Source organism: Orbicella faveolata, unplaced genomic scaffold (assembly GCF_042242905.1).
Source record: "Orbicella faveolata isolate gen_17 unplaced genomic scaffold, um_ofav_v1 contig_12, whole genome shotgun sequence".
Lineage (NCBI taxonomy): Eukaryota > Metazoa > Cnidaria > Anthozoa > Scleractinia > Merulinidae > Orbicella > Orbicella faveolata.
The window spans coordinates 26691567-26711239 of record NW_028301539.1 but is presented as its reverse complement, the minus strand read 5'-3'; the positions used below and the strand labels follow the sequence as shown (position 1 = coordinate 26711239).

General features: G+C 38.6%; 1 protein-coding gene across 1 annotated transcript; it reads left to right on the top strand.

Moving 5' to 3' along the window:
* Positions 1–1790: 1790 nt before the first annotated feature.
* Positions 1791–18802, top strand: LOC110063881 (WD repeat-containing protein 3-like). The gene is made up of 35 exons (XM_089283049.1): positions 1791–2039; positions 2672–2748; positions 3043–3105; positions 3301–3370; positions 4135–4184; positions 4387–4455; positions 4997–5075; positions 5689–5886; positions 6551–6655; positions 6753–6838; positions 6924–6954; positions 7448–7533; positions 7698–7740; positions 8436–8548; positions 8783–8854; positions 9407–9500; positions 10125–10226; positions 10892–10977; positions 11084–11152; positions 11463–11535; positions 11953–12009; positions 12730–12830; positions 13298–13313; positions 13507–13602; positions 13781–13834; positions 14383–14463; positions 14544–14594; positions 14799–14864; positions 15234–15314; positions 15911–15955; positions 16500–16543; positions 16975–17053; positions 17246–17295; positions 17497–17590; positions 18606–18802. Exons 1-35 carry the CDS (start codon positions 1791–1793, stop codon positions 18750–18752), a joined length of 2877 nt encoding a protein of 958 aa, XP_089139175.1. The 3' UTR covers positions 18753–18802.
* Positions 18803–19673: the final 871 nt, after the last annotated feature.

Sequence of the window (19673 nt, the reverse complement as noted above, 5' to 3'; positions counted from 1 at the left end):
AAAACTGATAACGTTGTTTTCCAATTTGCTACGTCAGAATGTCGTCGATATCCAAAATCGACCGTTGTACGAAAAGGGCCATCCTAGCTCTACTATCTGCTTATCAAGAATATCTGATGACATTTAAATTGATGACGTCACAAGTGGTACAAAGAGCACGACCATCAATTACGCGTATATGCGTAACTGGGGCTCGAAGGGTTAATTGCTATTTACGCTGCGAAGAAACGCTGTTTTAAATACAATACAAGAAGTTTTATTACGTTCGCCGAGAGGATCTTCATACCTAATTTACAGAGTATGTTTATTGAAAAGAAACACCAAAAATATTGCCATTAAAAGTTACAATAGCTGGTTTTCACATGACGTCACTAAAATTCGAACTACAAACCTATTGATCTTCCTGAGATTTTACTTAAATGATGTATAAGAGCAGCTGAAAACTAATATTCATACAAATTTTCGCTCCGAATGGGTTCTTGGTTTTGTGATAAACTACGCTTGAATTTCTAAGCTTTTGCGTGACACGGTATTTAGATGACGGCCTAGAGAGCTGTCATGATGGTTAAAAGAGTGACTTATTTCAGAGAACTTGGCTATCTGAACAGTTCATGTCTTAGAAAAAGTATTATTTTAATGTTTTAGAGTTCCTCGAGGGATAAATTCACGCTTTTGTAGCGAAACTCAGTGACAGATGTTTCTGTTAGTTTCCGGCCGCCATGTTGGTGCCCATACGGATGGGCACCAGCATGGCGTCTCCTTACAAATCTCTATAAATTTGTGTAAAAAATTTCTCCGCATATCTCGCATAAGAAAAATTGCTGTGACCAGAATTTTGGCGAGAGTCTTTGCATATTTACCTTCTTTCATTTCCCAGAATCTGGACTTTATCTATTGGCCAGTTTTGATTTTTATTTTGATCTATTTTGAATTGCGTTACACTGAAAAACAGCAATTGGTCTGTTACGGGAGTTAAGAGTTGCCCAAAGTTAAATTCCCCCAAATAGGTAAGGTTACCGTATAGGTGTCTCGCGTCCAAGTGATGAAGCGCGACCGGTTTAAACTGTAGATACCTAAACCCTTATATCAAATTAAAGCTCATAGAGCCAAGAATCTCGAGAGAAAATGAATTGCGAAATTTTTCACGACCTCTTAATGTGAGCGGCCGAATCATCTTTTGGGTCCCTGTTGAAAGCTACAAGTCAAAGGGAATTTGTTCATACGTTTGCCCTCAAATTTGGACAGTAGCTGGCTTCACATATAATCAACAAAAAAAATCGTGAGTGATTTTTCAACGATTATTCCATATTTTTTAAATCCCATTTCGAAAATTTTTTATAACTTTTCACTGAAATTGACTATGGCAAATCGCGGACACGATTTTTTAACGCTTTAGGTCCGGAAACTGAGGGACAAATTAGATAAACGAAAAACAAAATTCGCTTTTACTTGTAACTTTCAAAAGGTGAATTGGACGCTCGAATTCAGAGGTCGTAAAAATTCGACAACTTGATAGCCAGCTCTATAAGCTTTAATTTGATATAGGGGTTTGGGTATCTACAGTTTAAATCGGACGTGCACGTGAGGCAACTGTGGAGATATAACCTTACGTTTCCATTTCCCAATCCGAAGAAGCACTCTCTACTCTCTGCTCTCTATCGCCGAGAGTACTAATTCAGTCACGTATCCAGTTCTGAACCTGCTGAACAACCCTTCAGTTCCCACCGTATTTCTCGCGTGTGGCAGCTCGCGCGTATCCGCGAGGGGTGGTTACAAAGGAATACGACATTATGTGTGTTCTTACATGGAATACAGCTGTTCTTGACTTCACGTGTAGCTGGACTGAAAACAACATGGTTCTCACAAAAGCATACTTAAGATACGTGCAGTCCGCTTGTTTTGGCGTTGTCTGTAGCGTAAAAGCGAATATTGTGTTCGTCAGGAGACGGGCTAACCAGGCAAGCAAGCAAGTCACGCTGTATGCAGTTTGTCCAACGCTGGAGAGTGTTGTTGTTTGGGATGTGAGGCGAGGAGAAAAGGTACATGTACATAAATTTACGACTTCTCAGGCAACAAACTGCGAGAAATATAAGCTTATTTTTTTCCCTTAGGGTTAGTTTATTGTGATCACAATTTGACTGACTTTAATTGAGAACTATGATGCCTGATAAAGACAGTGCAGTGTGCATTTTACAGTTGAATGTCACTACAAACCTGTACAAACACTGCAAAATCAACTTAATTATTTTGATCAGCAAAACACAAGTAAAGCTCCATGCTGTCGAAAGTAAGAAACATTTTTGGTGCCAGTTTATCTTAAAATGGAAAGCATTTTCTCTTATGCGTCCATACTTGCACTTGTTGTGTCCTCAAATAACACCTCAAAAGAAACAGATGGAATAAGCTTATGTACAATTGGTGGATGATTTATTATTTGAGACCTTTGTGAAAAGTAAGTCACAGGCATTGTGTTCCAGTATGTACATGTGTCACTATATTAATAGAAATGAAATAAGTGATCTGTGTGTAAAGAATCATCTCTTTGATTTTACTTTGATGTGTTAATTGGAAGAGTTTGCTGTTTATTTATCTCACATGACTTATCTCACAGCTGAATTTATTTTCGAGTGTGCCACAACACTGATGTTGTTTTCTTGATAAACTGTTACAGGTTTCTGTACTGAAGGGAGACAAGCATGAAGTGACGGCTCTACGAGTCAGTCCTGATCAACAAATTCTAGCTGTTGGGTAAGATAATGTTGATCTGAAATTGAAACTAGTCTTCAGGATGTATTAGGACAGCAGGGATGGTACTGCAAAGTACTACAGTAGGGGAGCTAGTACTTACAAAGTACATCCATACCACATGTATTCATGTGGGTTGAGTTTGTTGTTGGCTCTCCCCTTGCTCCGAGGGTTTTTCTCCTGGTTGTCCAGTTTTCCTCCTTCTACAAAAACCAAAATCGTCAAATTCTAATTTGACTAGGATAGAGGATACATGTATATTACGAAATCTATTTTATCACATATTTCTTCATGTAGCTATGAAGATGGAACAGTCAAGCTGTGGAAATTAGAAGCTAAAAGTTGTCAAGTAACCTTCAGGTAAACACCCAGTGGTTGCATTAAAAAACAAAACAAGTTTTTTTGTTCTCCTCAACCAGTTACATATATACAATTGTAGTCGTAGTATACTATAAAGTTTAGTTATCATTTGGTATAATGCTAGTGGAAGATTTCAAGAAGGAGATCTTGTTTACTTGTAAATGTTCCCATTAACTCTTCTCTGTTTGACAACAGTGGCCACAAGACAGCAGTCGCTGTACTTACATTTGACGATTCTGGTGGAAGGCTAGTTTCTGGATCAAGGGTATTTTCTTCAAACTAGTCTGTCGTATGAGTAGAAAACTAGTACTGACAGTAATGAGTGAGGTATACCTTAGGAGATGTTCAACTCCCTAGTACTGCCCCAGAAAATTATAAAATGCTGTAATAGCGATGTTTCATGTTGATAAACATTGATGTCATTTTGGATCATGTGCGTAATTGTATACCTTTGTATGCATGTGTGTATGGGAGGTGCGGTGACCTCATGGTCAGTGCCCTTGTCTCTGGATCGAGCGGTCCGGGTTCAAGCTCTGCCCGGGGACATTGTGTTGTGTTCTTGGGCAAGACACTTAACTCTCACAGTACCTCTCTCCACCCAGGTGTATAAATGGGTACCAGCAAACTTAATGCTGGGGGTAACCCTGCGATGCAATACGACTAGCATCCCATCCAGGCGGGAGTAGAAATACTCCTAGTCGCTTCATGCTACGGAAACCGGGATAAGCTCCGGCCTGATGGGCCACTTGGCTCGTATGCAGACTTTACCTTTTACCGTATGCATGTGTAACATGTATTTTTATCAAAATCATTTATTGTCAAAGGTTATTTATAAAATATTCCCATGTGTCTTGTCTTGAGAACTTTTTTAATGACTGTTAATAAATACTTATCCCCTTCGTGATACATGTCAAAGGAAGAGCATGTCAGTGTGAATTAATACCGTGGACAAATAAAGATTACCTACCTGTCCTGCCTACCCTACCTGTAGACATGTATCAATCACTCCTGTTTTCCTTGGTAATCCAGGACACTGACGTTATTGTTTGGGACACTGTTAATGAAGCAGGTATTTACCGGTGAGGATCTTAAAACAATATTATGCTTTTTAGTTGTTTTAATAGTAGCTGAGGTTGTTGGTGGGAAATCAATTCAGGAAGTTTAACTTGTAAATTCTACAGAACTTTATATTTGCACAGCTAGGCCTGGACAAGCACAACAGGTGAACTGTTATTAATTTATCAATAATTCAATCTGTTCTTTTTCTTGCAATGTATCTAGTCTTAAAGGCCACAAAGGACTTATAACACAATGTTCTTTCATGAGAAGTCAGAATATCCTGATAACAAGGTGGGTGATGACAAACATTTTAATTAGTGCTCATCTTGTCATGGTAATTAAACAATTGCCAAATTTCAAGGAAGATGTCAATCGATTTACCCATTGCAGAAAAGGTCAAAATTCAGTATTGAACATCAAATTTATTCCTTGTTCCAACAGTTTTATTCTGGACTGGATGCACAAATTATCTACTCGCATCTGATTGGTTTATAAAAAAATTGAATTAGGTTGGCTTCCACCATAGCTTGGACATGAGCCATGAAACTAACCTTCACTGACACCAGTTACCATGGACAAATTTACACATTGTCATGTGATTCGTAAAACAAACACTTTTATTCATGTTTTAAAGCCTGAACCAAATAGAATAATTGCTACAAGTGCTCCCTCCTCACTGTAAAGTGTGCAAGTCTATTCAACCAAATACACATGGCACCAGCTGGAGTCCACTACTGACACTAAACATTACATCAGCATGCCTCCCACAATAATTAATACATGTAGTTACTAACATTAGATTGAGCTTATGATTTTGGTTTCTTTTCATCAGTTCTAAGGACAGTTTTGTAAAGTTCTGGGATCTTGACACACAACACTGTTTTCTTACTCTTGTTGGTCACAGGAGTGAGGTTAGTATATGACATGTACTTTAGCACTTGACATTAAAATGTAGAGAATGACTCAAAATTTGTCTAGACCGCAAGAAGATTTTATCTCGTGTACATGTAGCAGATACAGTTATAAGGAAATCTATAGTTAGTCAGTTGAATAATCATTATAAGCTTTGTTTTAGGCAAATGTCTCTCTTTCAGAATTGCTAGTTTATTAGGAGCCTCTTTTAACTACCTCTTTCTCATTTGTATTCCAGGTCACTGGAATTCACATACGGTTGAATCCCACTATTTCAAACTCTCAGGGGAAATGAAAAATAAATCCAAATAGCGAGAGTTTGAAATAACCAATAGTACAATGTAAATGATTGAGGGGCAAATCCAGGGGAAATGGTTTTGAGTGAGAAATAATGGGGAATTCAAATTAAAGGGCTCCAACTGTATTCTGTGGATCAAACTTTGATTGTCTCATGATTCATTGTGTTTTTTTATTTTATTTTCTAAATGACAAAAGCGGACAGTACAGAAGTTACCCTTAAATAGTGAAAACATTCTTGATTTTTGGCTTAAAAGAGCCAAAATTTGTTCTGGAAGAATACTTTGTGGTGCTGTTGATTTTTTGGCTGTTTAGGTTTGGGGCTTTACTGTGTCCCATGATGAAACAAGGTTGATAACTGGATGTTCAGACAGTGAATTAAGAGTTTGGAAGATTAATAGTGGGACTGAGAGTGATGCAGAGGAATCCAGAAAAAACAGTGAGAAGCAAGATGGAAAGCGAAGTGCCAAAGAAGCAGAATTAGATGAAGAATCAGAAGCAAAAACAACTGAGGTACATGTACATGTAAACCAGTACTGGAAGGTCAAGCAGTCACTGTCAGTGTTAATTACACGGTGATTACTTGTATGTTACATTTAGCAAAGTCTTCTGTGAATTGGCAACCTTTAAAGACACAGATTTCTCTTTGTAGTGTTGCTGACTCAGTATAAAGTAGGAACTTGGAATGGTTGTAAGATAGTATTCTTCCTCAGTGATCACCTTTCACTGGATGCTTGATTCCAAAAATTTGAGTGATATTAGTGTCTCAAGGAAAATCTCAACAGAGAGAAGGGGGACACCCCCCAGGCCCCTCCCCAAAATGTACCAAATTGCTCCAAACCCCCTTCCCTCTGCAAACCCACTTCCCTCTGCAAACCCCCTTCCCTCTGCAAACCCCCAACCCCAGGATTGGCCACAGCAACTTTTATACTGGGCCCCTAAAAAAGTGGCTTGGGCTCCTAACTTCAAAAGTTAGGAGCCCAAAGGGCTCCTTAAAAATTTTCTTGGGCAACAGCCTTGGGTTAAAGATATGGAGAGGCTCCAGAGGGGAGTTTTTGTTCATTTTATAAACCAACTTTAACTAATAATATGTTAGAGTTTGTTTATAATAAGAATTGCAAAAATTACAGGATACATGTGTTGCCAATTTGATTTGAAAATCCTTCATTTCCTTTAGGGAGGTCCGCTGTCTTGTACACTTATTGGCTCAATTTTTCGTCACAGCCATGAAAGAGTGGTAGCAGTAATGGCTGATTCCTCACAAACCTTCTTAGGATGTCTGGTATGGTTAGCAGCAGACTGCAGGCTGGTAGTAAATTTATGCTTCTGATATTAGTTTGTGTTAGAATAATTTTATTCACCTTTTCTCATCAATATAGGGCAATGATTCACAGCTTGAACTGTTCAAAATTTTAAATGACGAAGAAATCCAGAAACATCTACAAAAGAAATTAAAGAGGCAAAGGTTTGTTAAGAAATGTAAAATAATTTTTGTTTTAAAATAGATTTGTTTAAACAGCAAGATATAAATTTCTTTTTGTACTGTTTAGGAAAAAAGCAAGAAAAGAAAACAGTGAAAAGGTATGTAAACTTAAGTTAACTCAAAGAACCTCATGCAGTTCTTGTCCAGGGGTTCATGCTGTGGCCTTGGTTGCTAGGCCAGGCAATTAAACTACACAGTGTTACACTTTACCAAGAGGTATTAACGTGCAATGCCAAGTGTTAGGTAATCTGACATTCCCCTTGTAATGGAGTTACAGTTGATCCACAGAGAGTAACAATACTCCTTCTTAGACTTACGGCTTCATGCTACAGAACCCAGAGTTAAAAAACAACAATGCAAATGAGTCACTCAGCCTCTCCATCCAATGCAGTGCATTGAAACAGACTTTCAACCTTTAACCCTACAGTCAGTAATTTCAATTCAGGCTATGATACTTTTCCCAGTTTTTCTTGATATCAGTGTGACATACTAAGAATATTTCATTGGATGTCCTTACTCTCATTGAACAAGCCAATATATGTATATTTGTAATTCCTAATAGTTGTTCTGCTGATTAAATTGTATTTGAAGGAATTAGAATTAGATCTGGAAGTTACAAGAACAGTAGAAGATGAACTTCAAAGAATACATTCTCTTAAACTGCGTTCTAAGATCAAGTAAGGAAACCCAGAACTTACAGACATAATAAATCTGTTCTCAATTGTGTCTATTGTTTGACTATAAAAATAAAATTCATGCCCAGTTACTGGACTTGTATCTTACAACATTTGTACAATAGCATAGAACGCTTTTAACTGTCTTACTGATTGTATCATTGCAGATCCTTTGACTTGTACTATGATAAAACTGCCGAAGAATTAAAGGTATTTTCCCTGCCTTTTCGATTGTGTTGATCAAAAATCATATTTTAGAAGATTCATTTGCTGATATTTTTGTACTAGACTTCAGAAAATTAAACCTCTGGAGCAAGGCATGCGGTTTCTTTGTTTGGGCGATCAATTGTATTATAACTGTCTATTTTTGCCGAGGGCTACATGTAGGCAGGGGTTTGCTTTATTGATAACAGTATATGTGGGATTTTTCATGAAAACTGAGCATAATTAGAATGGTTTTTCTGCAATGAAATGTGGGCATATTTTGTCAAATTAGATTCATATCTAGATTATTTTATAGATATCAAGCATTGATTGTCACTGACATAGTTCTGAAGTACATGTACATGTACATGTCGGTGGCATTTTGTTGGAGCAGGCAGCTGGTTTACACTTGTAACATGTACTAAAATTAATTGAAGTCTTTTCTAAGACTCATTAAACAATATTGGCCTAGGTGGCTGAGACCATTATCTTTGTTAGCAGCCAGCTACTTTTGACGATCTTGGAGATCTAGTAGAGGTTTTACCAGCACTATACATGTACATGTATTGCTCTATGTTGTTGTAATTTTTCCTGGCTGTGCAGGTTTTAAAAGGCATACTTGGATGATTACAAGTCCACTGTTCTGGCATTGCTGACCTTGATGGTTTTTTTCTTTCATTCTTTTTTTTTTTTTTTTTCAGGTTCTTTTATTACTCCAAAACAATACTGTTCAGTTATACTCAGTTACTCTGAAACCAGTCGAATCATCTTGTGTGTCATCTGTAACACTACCTGGCCACAGATCTGATGTCAGGTTAGAATCATTTTTTTGCTACTGACTACTTTAAGTTTTAAAAAGTTACACCTCATGATTGTTTTTACCGTTAGAGAGGAAAAAGAAAGGTTGATGGCTTATTTATGCACAGCAATATTTCATGACGAAATGGAATGACACAATCATGGACTTAACAAGCTGAAGTTGAGAAATTTGCTGATAACATTTTATAAACAAATTGTGTTTTTATTTACTGTATACCTTTTCTTTTAGAACTCTATGCTTTAACTCAGATGGCTCCTGCTTATTGTCAGGCTCGCAAGAGTCAATTAAAGTCTGGAACAGGTGCAGAATCCATTGCTTTAATATAATAATTACAGTTTAAATTTTTTAATAGTTTTGTAATGCTTTTGAGTGGTAGACCAGGGAATATCCCACAAGCCACTTGTATTTTCTCAGTAAACACACAAGCCTTTAGGCGAGTGTGAGTACCAAGAAAATACAAGTGACAAGTGGGATATTCCATGGTCTACCAAGAGAAAGCGCTGCATAACTATTTTATACCATGCCATAGAAAATACAGTGACCAACACAATCGTGACATATACACGTATGCGGCGCATGATGGGAAGGTTGGATCTAAAACCATCAAATATACATCAGCTTTCCTGTATTCTGATTGGCTGTATTTTCAATGGCATGGTAGAAAAATTAATATTGTACTGTCCCAATGGCTTGCATGTTATAACAACTACAGTATGTGTATATTATTTACCAGGAATTTGTGCTGTTTTGCGACAATGTGTACCTTACAGTGTATTTCTTACAAATTATTTTGCAATATTGTTGCTTTCATAATCCAGTGTAATAATTTGTCAGAAAAAAACTCTTTTTCAGATCATCACGCCAACCGATAAGAACAGTGACAACAGGCTATGCACTCAGTTCCATGTTTGTGCCAGGAGACAAGCATGTCATCATCGGAACCAAGGTAGAGCTTCATGTACAATGAGAAGGATCAAATGTTCATTATGTTACCAACATGGCACAACAGTATTCAAGGCCAGGACCTCTATGGAGAGAGTAGTGGCAAGCTAGGCTATTTGCAAAACCTACATGTACATGTAAAATGCTTGTTATGAGGGGTGCAACCTCTGTCAAAATTCGTTTTAATACTTGCATTTATTATGTCAAATCCCCTCACAGTTACCCACTTTCTGTCTTGGGCAGGGATAAAATGCATCTGCTTGGCAATACAGTGGAACCCTGTAGCTTAAGGCAAACCTGTTCACACAGCCACCCCATTACTATGGCCACTTTGTATTGGTCAGTCAATTTCTTATTTAAAAAAAAACCTTCAATACGGCCAGATTTTTCTGGCCTGTTGGAGACCACATTAAATTTAATGGGGCTCCACTGCACTGAGGAGGGGTTGGGGGGAGGGTTGGGATAGGGATCCATATAGATCTCATATGGAGTGCATTTCAAATCTTCTACAAAAGGCTGTTGGCTTTACTTAGTATACAGACATTTTTAGGATCATTTTTATAACATTTGTTATTGGCATATAGGTGTGGGTAATGTTGTATTCCTCTGCTGTTATGTTTTATGGCAGGCTGGCAAGCTAGAGATTTATGACATATCATCTGGTCAGTTATTGGAGGCAGTAGATGCTCATGAGGGTCCAGTGTGGTCTGTTTCCTTAGCCTCTGACAAAGTATGTACATTTGAACGAGCTGTTAACTTCTAACAATGATTTCCTGGTACATGAATCCTACAGATATCGTATCATGTGCGCTAAAGGCATCCGCAGTAGGGTGTCAGTCAATACCTTCGATCAACACTTAATCGACATCTCGATTGACATTTGATCGACATCTTGATCGACATCTCGATCGACACTCAATCAACATCTTGATCAATACTCGGCAGACACTTGGTCAACACTTGATCAACACTTGATCGACAGTTTGTTGGTAGTTGGCTGAGTGACAACCGACTCATATGTAGCAATAGACAATTAGTCGTTTCTCAATCAACTGTCGGCTGAGATGTTGATCGAGTGTTGATATCAGAGGTGTCGATCAAGTATCCTTTGAGTGCTGATTGAGGGTTGATAAAGGGTATCGATTGAGGTGTATTGATGTACACTTGACCACAGATGCCTCCTGAACACACGATCCCAGATATCTACTCTTTGGAAAAAAAAAAAAAACGGAGAATGTGCATCTGTTCAGTAGACATAATGCCATTGAAAACAGGATATGCAAGCATTTGTGAAAGTGTATTGTGTGTTTCTTATCCTAACATCTCGCAATGTGTTCAGTTGTGGGACTTGTATACTGAACGTTTTTCATTCCCTGTTATTGTTCTTTCTTTTAGCGTGGCTTTGTGTCTGGAAGTGGAGACTCTACTGTCAAGTTTTGGGAGTTTGAGCTGGTGTCAGATGCCCAGCACTCTCAAGTTAGGTTAGAAACTACTAACATACATTTTGATATGTGCAATTAATTCATCACTTAAAAAATAAAATGGCAGATACATTTTAACCATTTAACCATGTGATTGTTTCAACAGTAAAAGACTGAGCATCACTCATGTGCAGACATTTAAACTGAAGGAGGAGGTTCTGTGTGTGAAGTACAGGTATGGTCTGAGGTTTTGTTTCGAAGCAACCACATTAGCATCTGGTGTATTTGAAGCTTAGTTTAATGGCTGAGATGTTGCAGTTGCCAGTGCTGACATGGATACAATGGACATGATATCTGTTTTTAAAAATAGATATCTGTGTTGTTGGAAGAGAAAATTTATTAACCTTTTTCCTCCCAGTGAAAGAAAATAAATGGTTTTCTAACCTGATGTTAACCTGTGAGTCTGTGGATCATATATTACATACACGTAGTAGTGAAGGATTCAATCTGTCATTTCTGGAACTGAGGTTATGCTCTTGTTTCAGTGCTAATCAAAGACTGCTTGCTGTTAGTCTTCTTGATTGTACAGTCAAGATTTTCTTTGCGGACACACTGAAGGTTAGTCCAGCTTTTTAGGTAGTACAGTGAAAGCCTGTTAATATGGTTACCAAAAGGCCATGAAAATTTGTCCGTATTAACGGGTAGGGTCAAACCTTATGACTGGTCTAAACTGAGTGACATCTTAACAGATATATCACAATTTTTAATAAGCATTCAAAATGCACATATAATTTTGCAAAAATTGAAGCCGTATTAACGAGGTGACCGTAAGGCGAGGTTCCACTGAAATTGGTACTAGATCAATAGTCTTTTCCTGTTTTTAAACGGTAGAACTTTTTAATTGAAGACTGTCATATGAATTAATACTATGCAGTATAGCTCCAGTAGTCATAGTGCGCTGAATTTCAACTGCCTTGTATTTTGCCGAAGTATGGACGAAAAATTAAACGCAGTCTTTCTCTTTGTACTTTATAGTTTTTTCTGTCATTATATGGACACAAACTTCCTGTTATGACCCTGGACATCTCGTCAGTAAGTATGAAATACACTCTCAGATGGAACTAATCTAGCAAGCAAATTTTTTCAGGTCATTTTTCCAGTAGTATTATGGCTGCATTCGCATCTTTCATTATTTCATTTAATTGCTACTGTTGGACATCTATTACCATGGAATTCATATGCTTGAGCCGAGTATCACGTCCACTGAACATATAGAGCCGAACTCACACACGACCGCTCTCATGTGGCTTTGATAGCTCAGTTGGTAGAGCATTGCACCGGTAACGCAAAGGTCGTGGGTTCGAATCCCGTTCAGAGCCTGAAATTTTTTAAGGTCATTTTTCCAGTAGTATTGTGGCTGCATTCGCATCTTTCACTAACATGATTTATACTGCCTTGTTAACTTGATACAAATTATCAGTGTTTGACAACTTAGGGGAAGGTGGCTCTGCTTTTGTGCAATACTGACGTTAAGAGAAAATGGGAAAGAAGGATTAATTTAAGTTGGAAATAAGAAAGGTTTGTTGATAGATTATCAACAGAACAAACAGTACAAAAGATAAGGGTTAGAGCGACTTTTCTTCAAGTCTGAAATTACTCTCTTTTGAAGCTGTTCCATGCTTTTTCCACTATATATGTATTCAAATTACACATCTTTAGCTTTCCATGACCGTATGCAAAATAACATCAATAGCTGCTCCTCTCTAATAACGTTATGTGAAATAAAATAATGTTGTCGCTACATCTTGGCAGGATAGCAGTTTGATTATCACCGGATCAGCTGACAAGAACATTAAGATTTGGGGTTTGGATTATGGTGACTGTCACAAATCGATATTTGGACACGATGACAGGTGGGTAAAAAAACATCGTATGAGTGTGTGATAAATTAGGGGTAACTGGTGTATTGGGGACAGTAACTGTTTGTTTTGTGCAGATGGTTCGCACATACACTGAGGAAAGTTTTAAGGTTGATGACAGTGGCTTTCTGGGCAAAACAATGTTACTATAAACATGGAGGGAGATTTTTTTAATAAGCATTAACAGACAGATTGGATGCTGGTGCTAGGGGCCTCGGTCGTGTAAGGACTTCCGCAATATGGCCAACATGGCCTTGGGTGTCGTATTATCCCTATCAGCTTACCTCTGAAACATAGCCTTGCTTCCCCATCTGAGCACTTCTCTCTGTCTATAATTCCTTTTACAAATTTTACAATACCTATTTTCGTCAAAGCCAGATACTTTTTCACTTTCTTAATTTTACATTAGTTTTGTTAATTTAGACCGTTGGTGACTTTTGTTTCTCTGTATTTTCTTTCAGTATTATGGGTTTGCAGGTATGTAGCTTTTTGTGCCTTTCTGTTCCTAAACCATGACTGAAGCGGTGTTCAAAGAATCAACAACAGCATGTGGAAGGTTTTATCATCTTTACGTTGGTTTGCCAAATTTCTTAGCCAATCGCAAAGCAGCCAACTGTATTTACTGAGTGACTTGCTTATTACTTATCACAGATCTTCGTTCTTTCTGCAGTTTGTACCAAAGACCCACTACTTTTTCTCAGTTAGTAAAGACAAGACTGTGAAATACTGGGACGCTGATAAGTTTGAGCACATAACGACACTTCAGGTAAAGTTTTGCCTCGTGGCCATTTTATGTTCCTCATGAGTTGTGTTTAAAGCAAGCAGAATATATATTTGCTCGCTTGGTGACATTTATTTTCAATTGATTTACCGGCCCAATTTAAGAAACTCGTGAGTAAAACGTTTTAAAAGCACTCTTGTCTCTTGCTACTTTTTTTTTACAGGGTCATCATGCAGAGGTGTGGTGTCTCGCTATAAGTCCAGATGGAGATTATTTGGTTAGTTTCTGATAAACCAGCTCAGCAGGTCCATAATGGTTGTGTCTTGGACTTAAGAGCTGTGAGCAGTCTGGGCCTGTACACTGGCCAGAGTTACATGTAGTACTGTGCTCTGAGACAAGACATTTGACTCTCATAGTACCTGTCTTTCCATTCAGAAGGCAGGATTTCATTTGTAAACTTTGTGAGCCAGTGTGGCTGGCACAGATGGGAGTGGCAAACTTCCTAATTACCTCATGCGTAGAAAAGTGAGCACTGTCTGGCTCCTCCGAACCTTATATGACCTACCAATTCCAGTAAATCATGCTGTAACATGATTATGAGGAGCTAAGATGCCGAACATAGATTCTTTTGAGGTCAGGTGGCAGCTCTCACAATGTCTGACATGGGTGGCTTGCTACCCTTTGAGAGGACAAGAGAACAAACAACTGAAATAATGGCCCCAGCCGCAAAACAATAACAGCTCTTACACTAAGATGACAAATAGAATAACAAGCTTATGAGAGCTGCTACTAACAGTATTTTTGTTTTTCATCTTTGTTTTCCAGGTGACAGGTTCTCATGACAGATCTCTGCGGCTGTGGGAGAAAACTGATGAACCTTTGTTTGTGGAAGAAGAACGAGAGCAGGTTTGATTTAATATCGTGCTTGTGTTTTTTACGGGTTTTGTCATTCGAATGTAACGTAAACTGATTCTCTTTTTCTGCAGGAGAGAGAGAAGCAATTTGAAGAGAGTCTGGCACAGAACATAGAGCGAGTGGTAAGTCGTTTACAGTAGTAACACCTCTGAATGTCTTGTTAAAACTTTCATTTGTAGGAGTCTTAGCGTTCAAAATTTAAAAATGAAATTCTGGATTTCATTTTCTACAGCTGAAATGCAAAAGAGAGGACATGAAATTATTGCTTTACTGCTTTCGCCTGTTTATTTTTTGGGTTCCTTGAGGACTTTTTTACTCTTTGTTAGATCCCAGGAGAGGTGGATGGAGAAGCCGTTAAGGCCGGTAAAAAGACGATGGAAACCGTGAAGGCGGTAAGAGAAATTACTTTTTGAGAAATTCTATATTCGACATTGTATTTTCTCCTGTCAAAATCAAATTATGATTAAGACGTTCGATTTGTGAAGAAATCTAGAAACAAGGGAAATGAAAGGAATACAAGGTCTTGGGCGCGGAATAAAATGCAAACGGTTTTGTCGTAGGCTGAAAGAAGGGAGCAATTCGTCATCTTCAAAGGATACAATACAATACAATCATAGCAAAATATTTTGCTGCAAATTTTGTTCATCGTCCGCCTCCAATCAAAGCGGCTTCGTGCTCCTTCATTGAGCATAGAAAGTAAACAAGGTTCACCGCCGCTAATATTATTAACATTTACTCAGTGTTTCTTATTGTTGTTGTAGGCTGAGAGATTGATGGAGGCTATTGAGCTTTACAAAGACGAAACAGCAAAGATGGAAGAACAAAGCAGTGCGCATGAGAAGGTATTGATGAGATTTCAGTTGAAGAAAATTTGCGGCACTCTTAGAATAAGAGAGAAGTACACATACAAGTTATACGATGCTTTCTAGAAGTCTCATATGTAAATTGACTTGTAGGGTATCTCATGGTGTGCTACGAGAAAGTGTTGAATAACTAATTATAGCATGTCATAGAAAATACAGTGACCAACACAATCAAAGCAGTGCACGATGGGAAGGTTGAGTGTAATTCCGTGGGATATTGAACGGCTTTCTGGTATTCTGATTGGCTGTACCTTGTAGTGTAATTCATAATGTAAGCTGTTCAGTAGCGTTTTTAAGGAAGTGGGGGAGGGGGTGAGATGGGCGACTCAAGCCGAATAGTTTTTTTTGTTGTGAAACAGACCGAGCGTTGTTGATAAACTTCAGAAGGGGTCCTTGTATCTATAAGATCTAAATTCAAATAGGGATGTTGGAATTTTTTTCCAGCCTTTTGGTGCTTTCTTCATTAGTATTTACGCATTGGCTCAAACAGTGAGAGCCACTTACGGGCATAAATCACATTACAAGTTTTTACATGTAATTTCTTCAATATGATATCGAACCTTTACAATTCGTAGGTGCCTTCTCGCCATCCTATCCTGGTTGCATATGGGAATATAACGGTGAGAATTTTGCTACACGAGTTTTGTAACTTAGAGAGAACCTAACATAAGTATTTCTGTTTGCAACGCCAAACATTTTTGAAAATCGTATGAATATAATTTATTGTGCCTAGTTGGTGACCTTCAAGGATAATTTTGAACTGAATTTTGTAGGTAATCTGGTTGTTATACTCGAAGTTGCTCGAAAGGTCCTTTCGGCAAACTGAACAGGCCATACCCGTATTCTCGTTGGTGGACTGGAACTAGCTTGCAGTGGAGGCTCATGCGGGGAATGTCATTTAAATGAGATTAATGTCATTTGCATTTGAAAAGACTTCCCGCATTAGCCTCGGTTGCAAGCTTGTTCCAGTCCAATACCGGGAATACGAATATGGTCTATCGCTGCGCCAGGATAGAAACAAAATAAATACAAAACAGTCAAAAATTATTTTGGTTGCAAGTCAGTGGAAAATGTCTCTATACACAGCATAAAGTGGAGGTATGGAGAGCCCTACCAATCAAGATTGACGCAAGCTAGCCTTTGATAATTTTATTTTATTTTCAGCCTGCTCGTTACGTTCTTGAAGTTGTAAAGAAGATTCGTTCAAGGTATGTAAATGTGAACTTTATTTGAGCCTCTGTTATTAAGCAGACGCTCATTTTTGAGTCCCTTGTTGAATGCGAGCGTTGGATACGAGTAGGCTCATGCTGGGCCTCGCGCGATGAGCTTTGCAAAAAGAAAGTCTGACCAAGAACGCAGGAATTCTATGCTGATGATGTCAAGCTAGCATGGTCGGCGTATAGCTCTGATTGGTCAAGGCTGATATTTATACGGTAGGATAGTGGATAGTGGTACCTCGTCACTTTCTAATTTACCAATTTCCCGCCTGTTTTCTCTCAATGAAAGTCTTTCTTCTTATTAAGATGTCAGTGCTTGTTGAACCTGAGTTTATCTTTTTGGCGGATTTTACAAGGACGCTGTTTAAAGGGATTCTTATCGCTTCATTTTCAGTTTGTGTTTGCTTGCTGTTGTTTTTCAGTGAATTGGAAGAGTCACTGATAGTCCTGCCATTCAGTGTTGCAACGGAGATGTTGACACTACTCAATCACTGGCTTCAGGTAAACGAACTTTAAGTACCTCCATAGCTTTGTGGAAGAGCATTTGCACGGTCCTAAGGGTCTGGGTTCGACTCGACAGAAAAGGACTGGAGTATAGTACCTGATGTTTCTTTAATGTTTGGTTCCCATCTTCTAGTGTCTTTTAGTTTTGAACTATAACTCCTATTTTTTTGGTTGGTCTCTTCAATCTAGCACGGCTGGGAGGTCGAATTGTCCTGCAGATGCCTCTCTTTCCTTCTGAGGTAAGTTGTCTTGTGTTTGCATTCTGTGAATCACTGATGATGCGCTGAGCAAACTAGAAACATGTGCTTGCGTTGTAAAAACAGCTCGTTTTATGATCACCGTTTTACAGCTTTAGAGCTAGCGCTGTCGAGGTATTTTCTTAACTAGGATCAGTAAGACTGTCAGTGCGACTTTGTGATACGGTTTTATCTTTTTGTCAGGATTCACCACAATCAGATCGTCTCAAACCATGTTCTTGTGCCAGTGATCGACTCACTCCGACAGCACGCTAAATCTCGTGTTCACAGTCTGCGGGTGAGTACATACATGTAAATACATTATACACCCACAAAACGACAAATTTTATTCCATTTTTGAATCACAGCTGGCCTGCATTGCAGAGGCACCGACCTTGAAAGCATGGAGCAACCCCCCCCCCCCCCCCCCCACGCCTACTTCCTCGCAGTTGCTTTTCTCCGTCTCTCTTGGTCGAATAGAAAATGGCTGCCACGCTGTCGAAATGACAGTCCTCTCTAAAGTCGACTAACTGTTCTTACATTTTTTGACAAATTTACTTGGCGGCGCATGAGACGACTTGGTCTTAGGAGGTGCTTTTCCCGAATCGTATTCAAACTACCGACGTTTTGCTTCAGTATCTTTATTGTCAACCTAAAATTCTCTATACTGTACATCACATATTTCCTATAGAGGTGCTTGGGAGAAATTGCAAATATCACTACAGCAGGTTTTGGTGTTCATAATAATTATCCTTCGTTATCGTACCTCACAAACTTTAAGTATCTTCTGATGGCAACAACAACGAAAACAAGAATATATAAACAATAGCCACCATTTGGCGCGAAAATGTGCTCGGACATTTGTCCGCGGACATCATCTGTTCCGAAGCTGTGACCTTCGAGGAGCAGATAATGTCCAAGGACAAATGTCTTGGCACATTTTCGCGCCAAATGGAGGCTTTTGTGTTTATTATCCTTTAAATATTTTTCGCAACACGTGCAGTTTTGAAAATTGGGGAATATCACTCGGATGTTCCCCAGTTTTAGCTGGGGCGTTTTCAGTCACGTGACTCTTTTAGATCAATCGCGCGAGAGCGAAAATAGGGATTTTAAAAGAATCACAACGGCAACGGGAATGCAACGTGGAATGACCGAATTCTGCGTTGTGTAGACAACGTGAACCACGAGGGATAATTTTTAGAATTTATATTTCTAATTTTACGCTGTGTACTACATTCAGTTGTGAGAAACAAACTAAATGGTCATCTTTCAAACCTTAACATTATTTTTTGTACATGTTTGTTTTATTGCAGGACACTATTGGGTTTAACTTGGCTGGCTTGCGTTTTATTCAAAACGAAATGGAAGCTAAACAGGAGACATTTTTTGCAGACGCAACAGAAAAAGTGAAAAAGATTCGAAAGAAACAGAAATCGGCCATTGTACAAGTTGTTAAATAATTTTCTCGCTGCAGGATAAATTATTATTAAAAGGATTTTGATGTACTTCATTTGTGTGTTGTAGTACTTGTTTGGTGTTGTGAGTTTTAATATTGCGGCGGAAGAATTATTTAGTCTGTGTTCCCTCCTATGTTTACGAGAATACCAACTACTTGTGTCAACACAAAATCATGGCGAACTTTAAATGAACCATGTGAGGGATATATTGCCATTTTTTTACCATGTACAAATTCAAATAAAGAAGAACTTGGGCTAAAGATGAAAGGAACAGGGAAACGGGAAAGGATAAAATTGAGGAACACGGAAATGGATTTGTTTTTCAAGCGTGGCGCTTGTGCACCAAACGTAACTCGATTTCAAGGACTTTAGATGATTCTGTATCGTATGCTGTAAACATTGTGCTGTGAATAATAGAGAGCTCAAGCAAACCACGACGGCAACTGCAACGAGAACATAGTAGAACAATGCGTGTGCACGTGCACTATAAATCTTTGGACATTCCTTGGCTGTCCTCTGCAAAACAAAGTGAAATGACTAAGTTCTGTGTATTTTGGAGAACGCGAACGACGGGAGCTAATATTTCGTAATTTGACTTAGAGTTGAACGCTGGCGTTACATATTTAGCCTGAGCAAGTTCTGAGACCAATGGGAGCACTGAACAGATCTAGACGATTGGGATATTCTAGGGTAAAATGTAAATTCTGATTTTTATTTGGCGTTGTCCTCGTGGTCGCCGTTGTCATTGCTTAAGCTTTGTAATAAAGTCACGAACAGCCGACGGCTACTGTTATTTGACGTCCAACTCACTCCAGTGATCACTGCTAGCACTTGTGCATCCGTGAGCGTCTTTACCATTGTTTTAAGGCTGGAAGCTCTAATACGGCTCGAGCCTAACGAAGGTCATTTCCATGTGGTATTGAC